Source organism: Schistocerca gregaria, chromosome 1 (genome assembly GCF_023897955.1).
Source record: "Schistocerca gregaria isolate iqSchGreg1 chromosome 1, iqSchGreg1.2, whole genome shotgun sequence".
Taxonomy (NCBI): domain Eukaryota; kingdom Metazoa; phylum Arthropoda; class Insecta; order Orthoptera; family Acrididae; genus Schistocerca; species Schistocerca gregaria.
In genome coordinates, this window is record NC_064920.1 from 791,211,164 (window position 1) to 791,231,405 (window position 20,242).

The 20,242-nt window shown below is 45.1% G+C and overlaps 1 protein-coding gene across 2 annotated transcripts in view; it reads right to left on the minus strand.

The window, feature by feature from the left end:
* LOC126269699 (transcriptional regulator ERG homolog) overlaps window positions 1-20,242 on the minus strand; it is a 291,748-nt gene that overhangs the window by 161,419 nt on the left and 110,087 nt on the right. For both annotated transcript variants that reach the window (XM_049974012.1, XM_049974011.1), the window contains one exon: window positions 18,114-18,185. In XM_049974012.1, coding sequence (XP_049829969.1) covers window positions 18,114-18,185 — 72 coding nt within the window. The remainder of the gene's footprint in view (window positions 1-18,113; window positions 18,186-20,242) is intronic.

The following is a 20,242-nucleotide window of genomic DNA, read 5'->3' on the forward strand; positions in this document are numbered from 1 at the left end:
TGAGGTTGGTTGGTTGTTTTGGGGAAGGAGACCAGACAGCGAGGTCATCGGTCTCATCGGATTAGGGAAGGACGGGGAAGGAAGTCGGCCGTGCCCTTTCAAAGGAACCATCCCGGCATTTGCCTGGAACGATTTAGGGAAATCACGGAAAACCTAAATCAGGATGGCCGGACGCGGGATTGAACCGTCGTCCTCCCGAATGCGAGTCCAGTGTCTAACCACTGGGCCACCTCGCTCGGACCTCTTCCCCCGCTCCGCTCCTCTTACCCCATCGACCATCGTCAGTAGTAGACTTCATAGGAAAGCAAACTGCGTCACGAGCCCGGTACAAGTAAGGGAAGACGTTTGGTGTTGATAAAATTTGACCTGCAACGTCAAATAACAGCCGTCAGCACTCAGCGACTAGATGAAGTGAATAGTGGATTTGGTGGATGACGAGTCTGAGGTTAGTGCCAAGTCCTACTAAACAGAAGCAGAGCATAGATACCATCCTGTCAGAAAGAAAACTACAAGCTATAAAAAATGTGGGAGAAGACGGAGATCGAGCTGTCGCTACTAAACTGGCACACTTGGTCACAGACAACGAACGTGGTACACAAGCCACTACAGAGATGAGGACCGTTGAGTTGGTGAGCGGTAAGATGCTCGAGCTGGTGATATCTGCTCTCCTCTGTGCCACAACAGTGGCGGAGCCGTCTGGACAGCGGGAGGCACTCTTTGGCCAGGGCGCGCCCCTGCCGGCGGCTCCTGGAAGGGGAGCCAGAGCAAACACGGGGCCGGCCCTCGTAATTGTGCTCGGCCGGCGACGACAAGTCATCAGCGCCGCGACACGAGATTTGCTGCCCCCGGCGGGGTCCTAATGCACTGACTCCTCTCTCAGTGTGCTGGCCCGGCGGCAATACGGGCAACCCGTGGGACCAGCCACCCTCCGATGCGCGGGTCAGCTTACCGTCACGGCTGAAACACTGACATGTTAATGAGAAGGCGCCTTCAACTGACTAAGCTAAACAAGAGGTTCTGAGCATTTTGGTTCAGAAGTCTATGGACTGGAATTATTTACTATTTTTTTGAGTCATCGGTCTTTTGACTGGTTGACGCGGACCGCCATGAATTCCTCTCGTGTGCCAATATTCTCATCTCCAAGTAGCACTTGCACCGTAGTCCTATATTACAGCCGGATGTACTCCAATCTGTTTTTCTCTGCAGTTCTTACCCTCTAAAACTCCCTCTAGTAACATGAAACTTATTTCCTGATGTCTTAACAGATGTCCTATCATCCTGTCCCCAGTTCTTGTCAGCCCTTTCCATATATTCCTTTCCCAATATTCAATACTCGTCTGTAGTACCACATCTCAAATGCTTCTATCCTCACCTGTTCCAGTTTTCCCACAGTACATGTTTCACTACCATACAATTCGATGTTACAAATGTACATTCTTAGAAGTTTCTTCATCAAATGAAGGTCTATATTCGATAATAACTAGAGTTTTCTGATACAGGAATGTCCTTTCTACCACAGCTAGTTGATCCTTATATATTCCTTGCTCCGTCCAGCATGGATTATTCACCTGCTTCACCTGCTTCATGATCACCAATCCTGATGTTAATTTTCTCGCTGTTCTCATTTCTGCTACTCCTCATTGCATTCTGTATTCATTGACTATTCATTCCTTTCAACAGATCCTGTAATTCTTCTTTACTATCACTGAGAATAGCAATGTCATCAACGAAACTTATCGTTGATTTCCTGTCACTTTGAATTTTAATCCTACTCCTGAATCTTTCCTTTATTTCCGTCATTGTTTCTTCGTTGGTTAGATCGAGCAGTACGGATGAAAGACCACATTTCTGTCTTTCACCCTACTGAACCGAGCACTTCGTTCTTGGTCTTCCAGTCTTATTGATCCATCTCGGCCATTGTACATATTGTACCCAGCTTTCTATATAACTTACTCCAATTTTTCTCAGGATTTCGTACATCTTCCACCACTTTACATTGTGTCTAGGTCAACGAATCCTAAGACCGTGTCGTCATCCTTCTGTTGCCTTCCTTTCATTATCAAGCGCGTCACAAACGCCTCTTTCTTGAAGCCAAATTGATTGTCATCTAAGTGACCCTCAGTTTTCTTTTCCATTCTTCTGTATATTAATCGTGCCAGCAACTTAGATTTATGGGCCGTTAAGCTCATTGTGCGAAAATTCTTCCACTTGTCGGCTCGTACTGCCTTCGGAATTGTGTGGATGACATTTTTCCGAAAGTCTGAGGATATGTCACCAGTTTCATACATTATATAGACCAATGTGAATAATCGTCCTGTTGCGACTTCCTCCAATTTTTTAGAAATTCCGGCCGGCCGCGGTGGTCTCGCGGTTCTAGGCGCGCAGTCCGGAACCGTGCGACTGCTACGGTCGCAGATTCGAATCCCGCCTCGGGCATGGATGTGTGTGATGGCCTTAGGTTGGTTAGGTTTAAGTAGTTCTAAGTTCTAGGGGACTGATGACCACAGCTGTTAAGTCCCATAGTGCTCATAGCCATTTGAACCTTTTTTTTTTTTTTTTAGAAATTCCGATGAAATGTTCCCTACTCCTGCTGCCTTATTTGGCCCAAATCGTCCAAACCTCTTCAAAATTCTGATTCTAATACTGGATTCCCCATCTCTTTCCTGTCGACTTTTGCTTCTTATTCCATCAAGTCATCGGACGTGTCCTCCTCCTTGTCTGGATAAGAATCCAAAATTCACATCCATCAACCGGAGGAGGCTCAACCCTTGCGTGTCGGCTCTCACTTACTATGTAAGTTACATAATTTCCCGAATATTCTGTACTCTGATCGTTACCTATTCAGTCATTTTTTCCTCTGACAGCAATGTTATAAATTTGTAACTACGTAAATATCCTGCAGTCCACTGCATAGTGCATGGTGGAGGGTACATCTTCTTTCCTACTCCATTCGCGTTTTGAGCGATAGAAGAAACACTCTCTATATGCCTATGTACCCCCCTCCCCCCTAATGTCCCTTATCTTATTCTCATGATCCCTGCTTGAGATATGCGTTGGCTGCAGCATAATGCTCGTACAGCCATCTTCAGATACAGAAGTTCACGAGAAATATGTCATCTTTCTTCCAACGTTTACCGTTTAAGTCCCCGGAACAATTCTGTTACACTTTGGATGAGCTCCACCGACTTGAAACAGTCATAACAGCAAGTTTTTCATGCATACTTGGTACGAACTCCAGACACTTGAAAAAACTCTAGTGTCGCTCACACTAGTGTCTTGCGCACAACGTTCTTTACAGTTGAACCGCACTTTTCCAGTACTCTTCCAACAAATATAAGAATAGGGCAGACAGAAGATTACCATTGGTCGCAATACCATGTGTATTTGGTTCAAATGGCTCTTAGCACTATGGGACTTAACATCTGAGGTCATCAGTCCCCTAGAACTTAGAACTACTTAAACCTAACTAACCTAAGGACATCACACACATCCATGCCCGAGGCAGGATTCGAACCTGCAACCGTAGCAGTCGCGCGGTTCGAGAGTGAAGCGTCTAGAACCGCTCGGCCACACCGGCCGCATGTGTATTTTATTACAGATAGTCATCTATAACAGCATAATTATAACGATACATATTACAATGTAACTTCGGCGTGTACGAGCTACAGTTAGTTTGACTGTGATAAGTCTACTAGACTGGCTGTAATACACTAGTGATAGCTGCGCTGTTAGCTGAGGTCTAGAGCTGTAATAAAATGCAGATGATAATCACAAACGATGCTGACTTTCTGTCCTAGAGTAAATCATAGTCATGGATCACAATTATTTCCATAGAATCAAACCTGATGAAAAACGTAAGTCTTATGTTCATCTTCTCTAATACTGACTTTATGTGATCGTCCTATTTCGTATCGCATCTAAGTACTTTTTAACTCGTGCCGGAAGCATATAGCCTACGTCGGATTCTATATATTTACAACTTGGCAGAAATGTTTATCACCCAAGAAACAGTGACATAACGGAAGTACGGATCACCTGGGTTTGAGCGCCCCAACTAATATCAACAATTTTCCGGATTGCCTTGTTTCGGGTTGGTTTCTTATTTTTGGTATTAAGGAAGTTCCTCCAGTAAAAGAGTGATTTATACAGAATAACTCGAGCTATTACCCGTAAATATAGTGTGATGTCACGTGCCCAAGATTTTCAACTCTAATCTTGTGAACGGATGCTATGCAGCTCTTTCTCTTTCTTATATGGGTTGTCTTATGTTTATCTACAATTAAGAATAGCTGCTATTCATAACACCAACTCGAAATGTTGTCCGAATTTTTTGCAGTTCCTTACGGTCGTCCATCGATGATACCTTCCCGTACACATGCCATCGTTAGCGACCCATTTTACAGTACTGCTGATCCTGTTCGATATGTTACGATAAAATAAATAATTATATATTGTAGCGACTCGTCGACGATGATGTTGCTGGAGACGAAGCAGAAACTCAGAGTAAGGAAGATTTTACAGTGAATTTCAGGGCTAGGATAACTTTATAAAATCTGCCACAACAGCTCAAGATGACATCAGAAACATTGCGAGCATATCTGTCCAAGTGAAGCATAGGTAAATCATATGCTGTTTACGTAGTAGCGAACTACGTTGTTAAGATCACGTTCTCGAGTGTACTGCTCGGAAAATCCCACAACGATGAACAGAAAATAAAGAACAAATTATGCTTCTGTAGTAGGGTAACCGACCACAGAGACAGGAAACGTAATACGAAGGTCGATTTCGCAGTCGCTGCACCTTTAAACAGAGTGACGTAGCAAATTCTTTGATCGTAGATTCATATTAAATGTTAATGAGCTTCAAATCCCAACGGGTCATCTTGAGTTAAGTTTTAAACAATTTGCCCAAATCACGTCTACGCCTACTACATCTACATAGCTACTCCGCAAGCCACCGTACGGTGCGTGGCGGAGGGCACCCTGTACCACTACTTGTCATTTCCCTTCCTGCTCCATTCGCAAACAGAGAGAGAGAAAAGCGACTGTCTGTACGCCTCCATATGAGCCCTAGTTTCTCGTGTATTATCTTCGTGATTCTTAGGCGAGATGTATGTTGGCAGCAGTAGAATCGTGTAGCAGTCAGCTTCATATGCAGGTTCTCTAAATTTTCTCAATAGTGTTTCTTGAAAAGAACGTCGCCTTCCCTCCAAGGATTCCTATTTGAGTTCCCGAAGCATCGCCGTAGCACTTGCGTGTTGCTCGAACCTACCGGTAACAAATCTAGCAGCCCTCCTCTGGACTGCTTCGGTGTCTTCCTTCAATCCGACCTGGTGCGGATCCCCAACGCTCGAGCAGTACTGAAGAATAGTTCCTACCGGCGTCCCATATGCGGTCTCTTTAACAAATGAACCACTCTTTCCTAAAATTCTCCGAATAAACCGAAGTCGAACACTACCCTTCCCTAACACAGCGTTCACATGCTCGTTCCAACTCATAAGCCAAGATATTTAAACGACTTGACTGTTTCGAGCGGGGCATTAGTAACACTGTATCCGAACATTACAGGTTTCTTCTTCCCACTCATCCGTCATTAAGCAACATTTCTGTACATTTAGGGCTAGAACTGGAAATTTTGTCTTTATCGTCTTGTATGTTGCTACAGTCACTCAACTTCAACACCTTATTGTGAACCACTGCATCATCAGCAAACAACCGCAGATTGCTGCCCATCCTGTCTGCCAAATCATTTATGCATATGGAGAACAACAGCGGTGCTATCATACTTCCCGGGGTCATTCGTAGCGATATCCTTGTCTCTGACGAACACTCGCCTTCCACGACAACATACTGCGTTCTATTATTTAAGATATCTACGAGCCACTCACATATCTGTGAACCTATTCGACATGTTCGCACATTCGTTAACAGCGTGCAATGCAGCACCATGTCAAATGCTTTCCGGAGATCTAGAAATATGGAATCTGCCTGTTTCATCCATAGTTCGCAGTATATCACGTGAGAACAGGGGAAATTGAGTATTGCACTAGCAATGCTTTCTAAAACCGCGCTAATTCGTGGACATAAGTTTCTTAGTCTTAAGTTTATTATATTCGACCTTCAGATGATGTCCGGGACAGTCTCATAAAACAGGCCGCAGTGGGTTACCTTTCGTAGGTAGGTGGCTAGGTTGATGCTATGTCTAATGATATCAAAGTCATTAGCATTCCATCAATTCTTCATTCCAGTTTTGTGAAACAGTTCTGTGTCTACCCTGTTCGTAATATCTAAGAAAGTTATTGAGTCAGATTCTGATTTCGTTTAAGCACTACTCAAAAGGAAAAAGAAAAAAAATGTTTGTTTAATTGTGACTGCTATTTTCGCTTTCTGTTACAAAGAACTTATTTTTAAGCACTATGAATCAAGGCTTCGCTAAATGTCGCTTGTATCTGATTTACGACTCTGACTGCCAGAGGCAGACGACAGTTACCGAAATATATGAAAGCTGGAACATAGCAAGGGGCTGTCGCCTAAGAGTGTTGAAGTATCTTTCAGTCGACAGTGCACCATTTTTTGCTACTGTTTTAGGTGTTTGCTTTTAGCAGCAGGAAGAAATGTAATTTGCGCATGGCATGGTTTTTAAGGAAAGCTTTTACCACAAACTTTGTAGCTAGGCTATTCTGGTCGCTTTTCATACCGTGAGTTTATATTGTTGAAAGTGAATAATAACAAATTTATGTAAAGTGGTGAAATCTGAACTTCTGCTAGCGTACCACGAACAGATGGATTGCGGCGAACGAATGCGAGATTTTAGAAGTGCTTTAAACTGTGAGAAATTTCAACACTGAACAGAAACACTTGTTTATCAGCCCGTGTGAGCAACTGAGCGAAAGAGAAGAAAAATAGACGAACATTCAGTTGAGATAACTGTGAAATGAGACAATACATAAATGAAGATAGGATAGTCTTTCGCAAAAACTGGTTAGCTCACGAAGTGCCTGTTTGTTATAAGGAAATCTTCGATGCTCGTAAATTCTTCCAAAGAGACAGGTAGAACTTTTTGTAACAAAATGAAACACGTTTACTTCTAGAGAGAATACCTTACCCTACTTCTTCGATTTGCTTTAATAATCAGTTTCCCAAAATTTTTTGGTTAAAAATTTGAAGACAGCATACCGAAACACTGCCTTCAGCATAATATATGTGCAGTTTCTCAACAACATATAGTATGTGTATTTAGTAACTCTTCTTCAGGGAAATCATACATCGATAACTTGGTGACCTCCGTTATGACCAGAGACGTCACGAAGAAACATGTGGGGTGAGATCAGATTGTGATGGGCTGATCTCTTCAGTCCCGAGGTCAATAATACCGAACTGCAGAGGCAAATCGAATTACAGTGAAGATGAGACTATAGGGGAGCAAGAATAGGCTTCTCCACTTCGATCGGTGGGGAGTTTTCCCGCACCGTAAGACTTACTGTGCAAGGTTATACGCACGAGCCAGCAGCACACAGCGGCTTATGAGGTGTGGCCAACGTGCACACCGTTGTAACACAGTGCATTTATATTTAACGTCAGTCTGTCAAGTTTGTTTAGAATGTTTTCTCTGTATCTTTTGATGAAATGCACATTAACATTTTAGAAATTATTAGTGCGTTATCAATTTTTTAAGGCCGCTCCGTATGAGGCAGATAAATTTTAAATGTGATCAGGGTATTAATTTTGATACACAAACACCTTCCTGAGACTACATTATGATATATCAAACGAATGAAATGTTATTTTAATTTCTATCATTTTTCGCTGTCATGAGCCCGAGCTGGTCAACATTTTGTACTTCCTGTTGTCAGTCTACAATTATTAATTTTTGGTACGCTAACTGCGTAAAAAAATTAAACACTTACTGCTGTACCGGACCCTGTAATCGCAATGTTTCATTCATCTACTAATGCTGAGAAGAAAAAGAAATCTGTGGTACTTCTGTTACGGTCTTTTGAGTGTCAGTATCAAGGTCACAACAAACAGACAAGGAAAAACGAAGGAACCGTATGTGCTATGCTGTGACAATCAAGAAACACTTAAATTAGCATTGTGGTATTGATGCAGGAATTATGTCTGTCATGAACGCTCGTCCAGAGGTTTATCACTATTTGTTTTGTTTGATGTTTTGGCAGTGTCTAGCAACCTAACCAATAGTCAGGGAGAGCTGTTCAAACGATCGACTGAAGGCAGCAAGTATCTTGTGGGCGCTTGTAGTGTCATTGCAGCGATCTACAAAATTCCATCAAACTTAAATCTATTAAAACCTCTAAGAATACAATATAAGCTGCGATAATGAATTTTAAATTTTCTTTCTGCAAGAAAGCCAGGAGCTTTGACTAACTGTGAATAAAATGTTCTCGGGTTTCCAATCGCGTCAATTGCTGAAAACTACACGAGCTTTTGGCCAAGCACTCCTTGGCCATTGTCAAGTGTTATGACTGCCAGTGGGCTGTTGGTGTGCCCTTATGTACGCTAGCTGCCGGCTGTGACGTCACTGGTGCCCGTGACATTGCCATATATGGGCATGTTTTGAGTCGGCGTTCGACGTGCCCTCTTCAACGGGGCGATCGCTGGACCCCACGCAGCGCTGAGCTGCAAGCCACTGTCTCTATTCAGGGTGTTTGCGGTAATTTTTATTTCAAAAGCTAACTTTATTAAATTGTCTCAGAAGCCGTTAGTGCGAGCCACGACAGAGGTATCGTCAAATTTCATGTGTCGACCGTTTTCAAACGCATGCTCAGCTAACGCAGGTTTCTCTGGTCAGCGTAGGCGATAATACCTCTCATGTTCTTTCCTGCGTTGTTCCACAGTGTACACTGTTTGTCCGATGTACTTCTGGCCACACTCACAAGGTACTTCGTAGACTCCAGGTGCTCTGAGACCTACTGCGTCTTTAACTGGTCTCAGTAATTGACGGATTTTCGTTGCAGGCCTGAAGATTGATTTGATGTTGTGAGTTTTCAACAGGAGGTTTATCTTGCCAGACACAGAGCCACAGAATGGCAGCAAAGCAAGTTTCGTTTCCTGCTCTTCGTCGGTGGTCCTACTCTGATATTTCTCAGAAATCGCCTCTTTCGTTTGATGGACGCTGTAGCTGTTAAAACCTTGCGTAGGTGACTCAGTTCATGGGGCAGGTTATCGTCGTCTGATATTACTCTTGCACGATGCACCAATGTTTGTAATACTCTGAGCTTCTGTGCTGCATGAAGGGTGTTGGTGGCATGCAGGTACAGGTTTGTGTGGGTGGGTTTTCTGTAGACGCTGTGGCCGAGGCACCCATTTCGTTTACTGTGGATAAGGACGTCGAGTAAGTGCAATGAATTATCTTTTTCCACCTCCATGGTGAACTGGATATTACTGTTGATGCCATTGAGATGTTGCAAAAACTTGTCTAGTTTCTCGCGACCGTGTGGCCAAATGACGAACTTGTCGTCAACGTATCGAAAGAAACACTTCGGCTTCAATGGCGCAGTATCTATGGCAATGCCCTCAAAATTCTCCATGAAGTTAGCAATAGCCCTAGCCAAAGGACTACCCGTTGCTACGCCGTCTGTCTTATCGTAATACTGGCCGTCGTACACGAAATAGGAGGACGTAAGAGTGTGCCTAAATAGCTCGACCATGTCAATTACAAAGTAATGGGAAATTAGGTCCAAAGCGTCTTTGATAGGCACATTCGTAAACAGTGCCACTGCATCAAAACTGACCATCATATCATCCTCAATAAGCCGTAGACGGTTGATTCTCCTGATAAATTCTGCTGTGTTTTTTATATGATATTCGCAGTGTCCCACATGTGGAGCGTATTCATTTACAAGCTATAACACATTAATATCCGTGATTTTGTTGCGGACTCGACATAAATGCTGGGGACTAGATGCCGAAAGACTTTATACTCCGAGAAATAACCTGTACCGGAGCTGTAAGATTTCACTTCAGTTCTTACCAGAGCCCTGACACTCCCCCCTCTGACGACACAGTAGCGCCCAGAGCGCACGCTGAGTCACTGTACGGAAGCCGGAGGTACCAGAAATCCGCTCTTTCGGACAAACTTTCTTTATGCTGCGAAAATTGCAACGTAATCGTGCTGTTAAGTAATTTTCTATAATGACCGCCCGCCGGAGCTAAATAGACGCCCCTCCTCCAATTAGGAGCAATACAGCGAGCGCCCCGCCGCGCACGCCGTGGCGCTGGGGAGACCATCTGCAGGCTCCCTGCCACCGGGCACTGTCACAGCCTCACCCCACGGTCGAGCGTCAGCAAGTTGCTCCCTCACGTATCGATTCAGTACACAGCAATAGTTCAATATCAAATCAATAGTCAAACTTACAAACTTTCCCAAATTTTCATTCCGAATGAGAAAACATTTCCCCCATTATGAAATACACTGATGAGCACATTGCCCCCTGGGCTGACGAAGCAAAGTTGGTATTGTTACTTGACACTCTAGACCTAGTGATGCAGAGAGCGCCCAAAAACGTAGTGGTTAAAAGAAGAAAATCTGATGGAGCAAGTTCAATTGATAAGGTGGGTGCGGAATGACTTCCCAAGCCAACGCGTGAATAGAGATTTTTGTCAGTCTAGCAGAATGTGGGCGGGAGTTACCATGAAGTAGCACACTTCACGTAGTCTTCCTGGTCGTTAATGCTGTAATGCGTCTGGAAGACGTCTCAGTTGTGGACGGTAAATGTCAGCAGTGATGGTTACACCAAGTGGGAGCATTCTGTAGTACACCATACCGTTGCTGTTGCACCAGATGCAAATCATTATTTTCTAGAAATACACTCAAGTCTTTTGTACGTAGGGTTGCTGCTTCGTTTGGTCTCAAGCATGCCTTTCTTTCCCTTACGTTGCCGTAAAGATACCATTGGTCGTCACCAGCAACGATACATGATAGGAATAGTCGGTGTTCTTTACGAACCAATTGATGACAAGCAAGTATAGATATACACACGACCACCAACTGACTATGATGATTTTGGCTTAGAGCATGTTGTACAAATACACCCAATTTTTAAGCCTTAGTCCTTGCTTGCAAATGTCGCACGATGGTGGAAAGATAACAGTTCGTCACATTTTCCTGTTCTCGAGTACAGTGCCATGGAACATTGCGGATTAATGCATTTAAACGATATTTGTCACACCACGAAGCTCTTCCTGAACGTGCAGCGTCACCAATGTCAAAACGATCCTCCTTAAAACGAGAAAGCTATTTTTCTGCCGTGCTCTGTCCCTTAGCATTATCCCCATGCACGGCGCAGATGTTCCTGGCTACCCCCGCTACTGCTGCCCCTCTACTGAACTCAGAAGAATATGTCGACAATCTTCCGATTTCTCCACTTGGCACTCCATTTTCCAGCGTCCACAGCTCCGCTCACCGTGCCAAAATGAAAAATGGCAATATGCAAACTCGAAGGAATAGAAAAAAATACTATCGATAAATAAACTCATACCAACCAGAATACCAACATACAAAACAAAACCTCTACGTAATTATGCACCAATGTACTGCTAAATGATAATCAGTCATCCAACAATATTAATTTGTTTCTAAAAAGACAAGAAAACAAGATCGCTACGAGCAAAAAACGCGCTTGAAAGGAACAAAAAAATACATCGAATTTTCTAATTCAAGATATGACACAACACAACACAACAAATAAACACATGAATTATATTTTTCTGAAATCTGTGGAGGGAAGATCAAATGGCTCTGAACGCTATGGGACTTAATTTCTGAGGTCATCAGTCCCCTAGAACTTAGAACTACCTAAACCTAACTAACCTAAGGCCATCACACACATCCATGCCCGAGGCAGGATTGGAACCTGCGACTGTAGCAGTCACGCGGTTCCAGACTGAAGCGACTAGAACCGCTCGGCCACAACGGCCGGCGATGGTAGATCATAGTGTTTACGGTTAACAAAACGAATTCAGTTATCCCTCATGACTCAACGACACGTAATGACCCTACTTTTACTGCTAAAATGAGTGATTGCTCGACTCAAGCAGTTCAAGTGGAAAAGTCCAAAAGATCATTAACTACAAGCCTAAGCTCTGTGATCCACACAAATACATATTACTTTCAATACAACCCCGACACTGCTTAACCTGAAATCTAAATGCTCTGCTGCTCGCTGCTAGCTTAGTATTTCGCATTGCACTCCGTTTCACTGCAGCTGGCTCGATGACTGGGGCTGCAGGCGATGGTATGCGGTTGCATTACGAGCCTTCGATTCATTTGCAAGTAACGTATGTAGATGATCTGCTACCTGGGACGCCACCGTGGATGAAGTTCATCTTTTATTCCTCCTCTTCCAGTCCAATGTCCTCGAATGGTGCCTTTCAGGTAACGTCGGACGTGCTTAGAGAAATTACTACGTTCAAATTGTGTGGGTTCCTCAGTTGACGTCGTCTTCTTACTTTCGTCTTGCACTTGATACAACACCAGTGCACGTAGTACTGTAGGAACATGCTAACATTTGCCAAAAGTTATGTTGTTCTGCATTAATTGGAAGGGGGGGTGGAGGAAGGCTGCGTTTCGCCAGGCCGCTTGCTGCGCCACCATGGCGAGGGGAGTGTCGCTCTGCCTACTGCAGACTCGAGTCCGCAAGCCATCGTCTCGGATAGTCGAAGGCCAGTGCTGGGTGGAAGACTTTTATCTCAGATCATGGAAAGCTACTGTGCACTGGAAACTTCCCGAGTCTGGAGATGAGCGACTGCTCCCCACAAGCAGGACTGTGCTCTTGCTCTACGAGTTCTCTCTGCGGATTCCACTTAAGTCACTCTTCATGGATTCGTCACCCGAGTTCATAGCATTTCATCCTTTCCTCCGCCACAACCAGTCGCAAGTTAGACACAAGACGCCGCTTCAATTCAAAATAACTAGCAATAATATTTAACTCGCACCATAATAGTCACCACAGAGGATTCAGTCGAGTGCTCTCCCACCTGAAGCAGTTCCGCCTTTAAACTCACCCCTCTAACTTATCGCGCAGGCGTGAAGTTCCTACCCCGCAAGAATGCTAGTCAAAATCCAAGCATGTAACTTTAAGCTCAGTCACATGACTGGAAATAATATTATCTATCCTGAAATATTCTGCCACCACATTCTTAAGCATCATGATTGTTACCAAGCAAAGTTTCCTGGCTTTCCTTCGGCTGGCTGAACATCCGATTCCCTCCCAGTCTCTAAAGAAAAAAAGTCCTCTTTCGAGTCTGCAGTAGGCAGAGCGACACTCCCCTCGCCATGGTGGCGCAGCAAGCGGCCTGGCGAAACGCAGCCTTCCCTTACCCCCCCCCCCCCCTTCCAAGTAATGCAGAACAACATAACTTTTGGCAAATGTTAGCATGTTGCCTACAGTACTACGTGCACTGGTGGTGTATCAAGTGCAAGACGAAAGTAAGAAGACGACGTCAACTGAGGAACCCACACAATTTGAACGTAGTAATTTCTCTAAGCACGTCCGACGTTACCTGAATGGCACCATTCGAGGACATTGGACTGGAAGAGGAGGAATAGAAGATGAACTTCAACCACGGTGGCGTCCCAGGTCCCCAGACCTCACACCTTGTGCTTTTTATCTGTGGGGTTACGTAAAAGATCGCGTCTTTGTTCCCTCTCCGCCTGACGCTCTTGGAACTCTGCGACATCACGTTGTTGAAGCTGTGAATTCGATAAGTGTGGGACAGGAAACGAGCCACCTTTTTGATATTTGTCGTCTAACATGGTGCTCACATTTAATCCATAAAAATTTGAACTTTTCTGCTTCCACGACCGTTGGAATTGTGTGCGGGCCGCGGTGGTCTCGCGGTTAAGGCGCTCAGTCCGGAACCGCGTGACTGCTACGGCCGCAGGTTCCAATCCTGCCTCGGGCATGGGTGTGTGTGATGTCCTTAGGTTAGTTAGGTTTAAGTAGTTCTAAGTTCTAGGGGACTGATGACCACAGATGTTAAGTTCCATAGTGCTCAATTAGTTTGGAAGCAATGAATGTTTGAACTCTGTTCCTTCTTTTTGAGTAGCGTGTACATCATATTGGGAATACATAAGAGCCGGCCGCTGTGTCCGAGAGGCTATAGGCGCTTTAGTCCGGAAGCACGCGGCTGCTACGGTTGCAGGTTCGAATCCTGCCTCGGGTATGGATGTGTGTGATGTCCTTAGGTTACTTGCGTTTTATTAGTTCTACGTCTAGGGGGCTCATGACCTCAGGTGTTAAGTCTCGTAGTGCTTAGAGCCATTCGAACCATTTGGAATACATAAGAAGTATCTTCTCAAACATTTTGACTCAGAGAATTTTTAGTTGACGGAACGCAATGTGCTGCAGTAGACAGCAAATCTTCAGCAGAAACAAAAGCTACACTGTGCCCAAGAAAATACAACAGGACTGCTAATGTTCTCAATATACCAGATTAAATCATCAGCCATCTCAGGTTCTTTTCTGACGATGCTCTTATCTGCAGGAAAATCAGTGTAAGAAAGTTTGGAGCTTCTTAAAGAATATTTCCATTTCATAAGCCGAATGGTAACCGTATTTTAATATGGATAATTAAAAGAAAATGTGTGTAAACAAGAAAAATAACTCGATTTTATCGATTACAATGTTAGTGGTAAACTTATAAAGTCTACCACAGTGTATAAATACCAAGGAGTAATAGTACCAGTTGACATGAACATGTGAAATCATTGGTAGCGTAGGTGAATGGATGTCTTACATTTGTTGGTTGATGGCAACGTTCATCTGTTAAGAAGATCCCATGCAACATACTAGTGTTTGCAATGTTTGCGATCTTTGTTATGTTAAGCTGAGAGAAGATGTCGAAGGAGGTCAGAGAAATAACATCAGAGACATACTGTTAGGATTTAACACATCGACCCAGATCGTACAAAATTATAACAGTGATGCTCAGGCAAGTTAAATGGATATATCTGGAGAAATTGTGATATTGTTTTCACATAATGCTCCCGGGTAAATTAAGAGATTCAGTATTCGCAAAGTTGTCTGACGTAGAGATAATGAAAATAAGCTAAGGAAAATTACGACATGTACAGAAAAGTGTAGTCTTTTTATTTCGTGGGTGCCGTTCTAGACTCCTAAACAAAGAATCAAGTGAAACAGGCCGTCCTGCATGTCTGCTTACTGGCAAATGTGTGCACCAAGTACTCTATGGTAGACAGTTGTAATACCTAAGACCTCCATCACTAGGTTATGTGTCGTGCAAAACGCATTTCAGTGGTATCGGATCATAGGATAACCAGAGACATTTTGCACTCATCTATGAAGTCGCGCAAGCGCTAGTATTTCCACGGTAGTTTTCAGCAACTTCTCCAACTGTGAGTCGTCGGCCTTCTTGGATAACTTAATCAATACGAGTTTGCAGGGCCGAGGTCGATACCCTTACTAGACGCCCGGTGAGGTGCTCGTCGGTTATTCTTTCGTGGCCACTCACACGGTTCATGCAAATACTGCTGTATTATTTGTTGATATAAGAGAATATTTGTGACGAATTTACATTTTCCGAAAGTAAACGTCACATCACAGAACGCTGTTCTTCAAATGTACTTTCTTTAGCTGACGCGCCATCCTAAGTAAGACTTAAGACGTTAAATTTGCGTAAACATTAATTTAACAGGTAAGTAAAACTCTTCCCAAGGTTGGCAACTAACGCTTAAAAAAGTTTCAGTTTCACGAATTAGGCGTTCTATTTACCACATATGCTTCTTTTCTAACTTATTGTATAACCCTCGTATATAAGCTGAGCGGGGACGAACGAGGATTCGTTATAGCGGCAATGCGGCCCGCGAATGGGTATATACTCTGCCATAAGCGACGTTGACATCTTATATTGTCCCGGCGCCTAGGAAGGAGCACCCCGAAACGCCGAAGTTTGCCGGTTGTACGCGCGCTGTTGTCTGAGCATTTGTTACGGAAAGTGGTTAATGATGGTAAAACCACGAATAAGTAACAAAGAGCTGGAAGTCAACGTATCATCTCAGTACATGAAAGACGAAGGTTTGTCACCTGTGTAAAGCAGGGTAGGTGATGATTTCGGCAGATTTGACGACGAAGTAAATGCTCGCGCAGGCAGCACACCGTTCAACGCACGTTGTTGGATATGCAGAGAACGTCCACGATCTCGTACACTATGTGACAAAAAGTATCCGGACACCCCCAAAAACATTCGTGTATCAAATTAGGTGCATTGTACTGCCACCTACAGCCAGGTACTCCATATCAGCGACGTCAATAGACATAGTGAGAGAGCAGAATGGGGCACCCCGCGGAATTCACGGACTTCGAACCAGGTGACTGCGTGTCACTTGTGTCATATGTCTGTACGCGATATTTCCACACCCCTAAACATCCCTAGAATAGTGAAGTGAAACCGGGAAGGAGCACATACAGCACAAAAGCGTACAGGTCGACCTCGTCTGTTGACTGACGGAGACCGCCGACAGTTGAAGAGGGTTGTAATGTGTAATAGGCAGACATCTATCCAGACCATCACACAGGAATTCCAAACTCCATAAGCTTCCTCTGCAAGTACTATGACAGTTAGGCAGGAGGTGAGAAAACTTGGATTTCATGGTCGAGCAGCTGCTCATAAGCCACACATCACGCCGATAAATGCCAAACGATGCCTCGCTTACGGTAAGGACCGTAAACATTGGACGATTGAAAAGTGGAAAAACGTTGTGTGGAGTGACGAATCACGGTACACAATGTGGCAATCCCATGGCAGAATGTGGGTATGGCGAATGCCCGGTGAACGTCATCAGCCAGCGTGCGTGGTGACAAATTCTGAGGCGGTGGTGTTACGGTGTAGTCGCGTTTATCATTAAGGGGGTTTTCACCCGTTGTTGTTTTGCGTGGCACTATCACAGCGCAGGCCTACATAGATATTTTAAGCACCTTCCTGCTTCCCACTGTTGAAGAGGAATTCGACGATGGCGATTGCATCTTTCAACACGAGAAAGCACCTGTTCATAATGCACGGCCGGTGGCGGAGTGGTTACACTACAATAACATGCATGTAATGGACTGGCCTGCACAGAGTCCTGGCCTGAATCCTACAGAACAGCTTTGGGAACGTCGTGTCAGGCCTCACCACCGACATCGATACCTGTCCTCAGTGCAGCACTCCGTGAAGAATTGGCTTCCATTCCCCAAGAAACCTTCCAGCACCTAACTGACCGTATGCCTGCGAGAGTGGAAGCTGTCATCAAGGCTGTCATGAGCCAAAACCATATTGAATTCCAGCATTGACAATGGATGGCGCCCCTAACTTGTAAGTAATTTTCAGCCAGGTGTCCGAATACTTTTGATCATTTAGTGTATGTTGACACAAAGACATCGCCGCTTATGATTATAGAAGACACGTTATCATCGGGAATGGACTGTGTTTCAGTGTAAATGAGTCGCCTGAATCACATTTCTTGTTGCACCAGATCTATGCTTGTGTCCGGATATGCATTTACCCCGCAAATGGCTGCTCGAATACGCATTGCTGCTAGGACGTAGGCTGATACGGATAGTATCATGCGATAGGGAAGATTCACCTGGGCGGTCTTGGGACCAGTATTAGTTAACGAAGGCATATGAGAGCTGCTGACTACGTGTACATTACTGCGGGTCATCCGAATCTCTGCTTGGCGATTTCCCCGACGGCGATGGCAACTGCAAGGAGGGCAATTGTCGGTACGATAAGGCTAGTGGTTTGGAGGTACGCGATAAGGAACTCTCGTTGATGGCTTAACCAACAAATTCTCCTGATTGGAATCCGATGGACGTATCTGGGACGCTGCCAGGGGCCAGAACCGCTTCCCCAAAACACCGGCGTGCAATTTATGAGTACTGCGCCACCTGTACGTAGACATCTTGAGCCTGCGGAAGCCTGTCAAGAACATGAGAAATCTGTGCCACGTAGAGTCGTTGCTGTATTGCGTTCCGATGGTGGACCAAGACGCTGTTTAGCATTTGGTCATAATGTTTTTGCCTCATCGGTGTACTTGATTAAATAGTGTTGTGTACACGCGTTTAATTACTAATCTACTTATGAGACAAAACTCACCGGGCTGCCTGAGATGTGAGTGCGGGTCCAGGGACGACTTGGACATGCTGCTCAGCGAGTTGCTGCCGTAACCTGCAACAGTGCACATCACACTGCATCAGCGCTGACGGTGCGAAAAACAGATTTTTTTTCTACATGCTCGCTCGAAAATGATTACAATCGTGGATTTTTTAGAACATAACTGAATTACCGTTGAAATCAGGTTGTATCTGGGATCTGGAGGACAGTTAATTGATACACGTGCACTACGAACCTTTAATTCTTATTCTCTTGTCATTTTAGAAAAAGCGAGGTAATATTTAAATACACTCCTGGAAATTGAAATAAGAACCCCTTGAATTCATTGTCCCAGGAAGGGGAAACTTTATTGACACATTCCTGGGGTCAGATACATCACATGATCACACTGACAGAACCACAGGCACATAGACACAGGCAACAGAGCATGCACAATGTCGGCACTAGTACAGTGTATATCCACCTTTCGCAGCAATGCAGGCTGCTATTCTCCCATGGAGACGATCGTAGAGATGCTGGATGTAGTCCTGTGGAACGGCTTGCCATGCCATTTCCACCTGGCGCCTCAGATGGACCAGCGTTCGTGCTGGACGTGCAGACCGCTTGAGACGACGATTCATCCAGTCCCAAACATGCTCAATGGGGGACAGATCCGGAGATCTTGCTGGCCAGGGTGGTTGACTTACACCTTCTAGAGAACGTTGGGTGGCACGGGATACATGCGGACGTGCATTGTCCTGTTGGAACAGCAAGTTCCCTTGCCGGTCTAGGAATGGTAGAACGATGGGTTCGATGACGGTTTGGATGTACCATGCACTATTCAGTGTCCTCTCGACGATCACCAGAGGTGTACGGCCGGTTTAGGAGATCGCTCCCCACATCATGATGCCGGGTGTTGGCCCTGTGTGCCTCGGTCGTATGCAGTCCTGATTGTGGCGCTCACCTGCACGGCGCCAAACACGCATACGACCATCATTGGCACCAAGTCAGAAGCGACTCTCATCGCTGAAGACGACACGTCTCCATTCGTCCCTCCATTCACGCCTGTCGCGACACCACTGGAGGCGGGCTGCACGATGTTGGGGCGTGAGCGGAAGACGGCCTAACGGTGTGCGGGACCGTAGCCCAGCTTCATGGAGACGGTTGCGAATGGTCCTCGCCGATACCCCAGGAGCAACAGTGTCCCTAATTTGCTGGGAAGTGGCGTTGCGGTCCCCTACGGCACTGCGTAGGATCCTACGGTCTTGGCGTGCATCCGTGCGTCGCTGCGGTCCGGTCCCAGGTCGACGGGCACGTGCACCTTCCGCCGACCACTGGCGAGAACATCGATGTACTGTGGAGGCCTCACGCCCCACGTGTTGAGCAATTCGGCGGTACGTCCACCCGGCCTCCCGCATGCCCACTATACGCCCTCGCTCAAAGTCCGTCAACTGCACATACGGTTCACGTCCACGCTGTCGCGGCATGCTAGCAGTGTTAAAGACTGCGATGGAGCTTCGTATGCCACGGCAAACTGGCTGACACTGACGGCGGCGGTGCACAAATGCTGCGCAGCTAGCGCCATTCGACGGCGAACACCGCGGTTCGTGGTGTGTCCGCTGTGCCGTGCGTGTGATCATTGCTTGTACAGCCCTCTCGCAGTGTCCGGAGCAAGTATGGTGGGTCTGACACACCGGTGTCAATGTGTTCTTTTTTCCATTTCCAGGAGTGTATATCTGGACATGCCAATGAACACTTTCACAGCATATCTTCTTGTTCCTCCTAACGTTTTCTCATTTTCAATGATTTCAATGATTACAATCGTGGATTTTTTAGAACATAACTGAATTACCGTTGAAATCAGGTTGTATCTGGGATCTGGAGGACAGTTAATTGATACACGTGCACTACGAACCTTTAATTCTTATTCTCTTGTCATTTTAGAAAGAGCTAGGTAATATTTAAATATATCTGGACATGCCAATGAACACTTTCACGGCATGTCTTCTTGTTCCTCCTAACGTTTTCTCATTTTCAAGAAATTTATTTTGTGTCATGATTCCAGCAGTTTTAATGTTAGGTTCCCAGCTGCCACAGGTGAAATTTAACATACAAGAGGGTCATCTATTTGT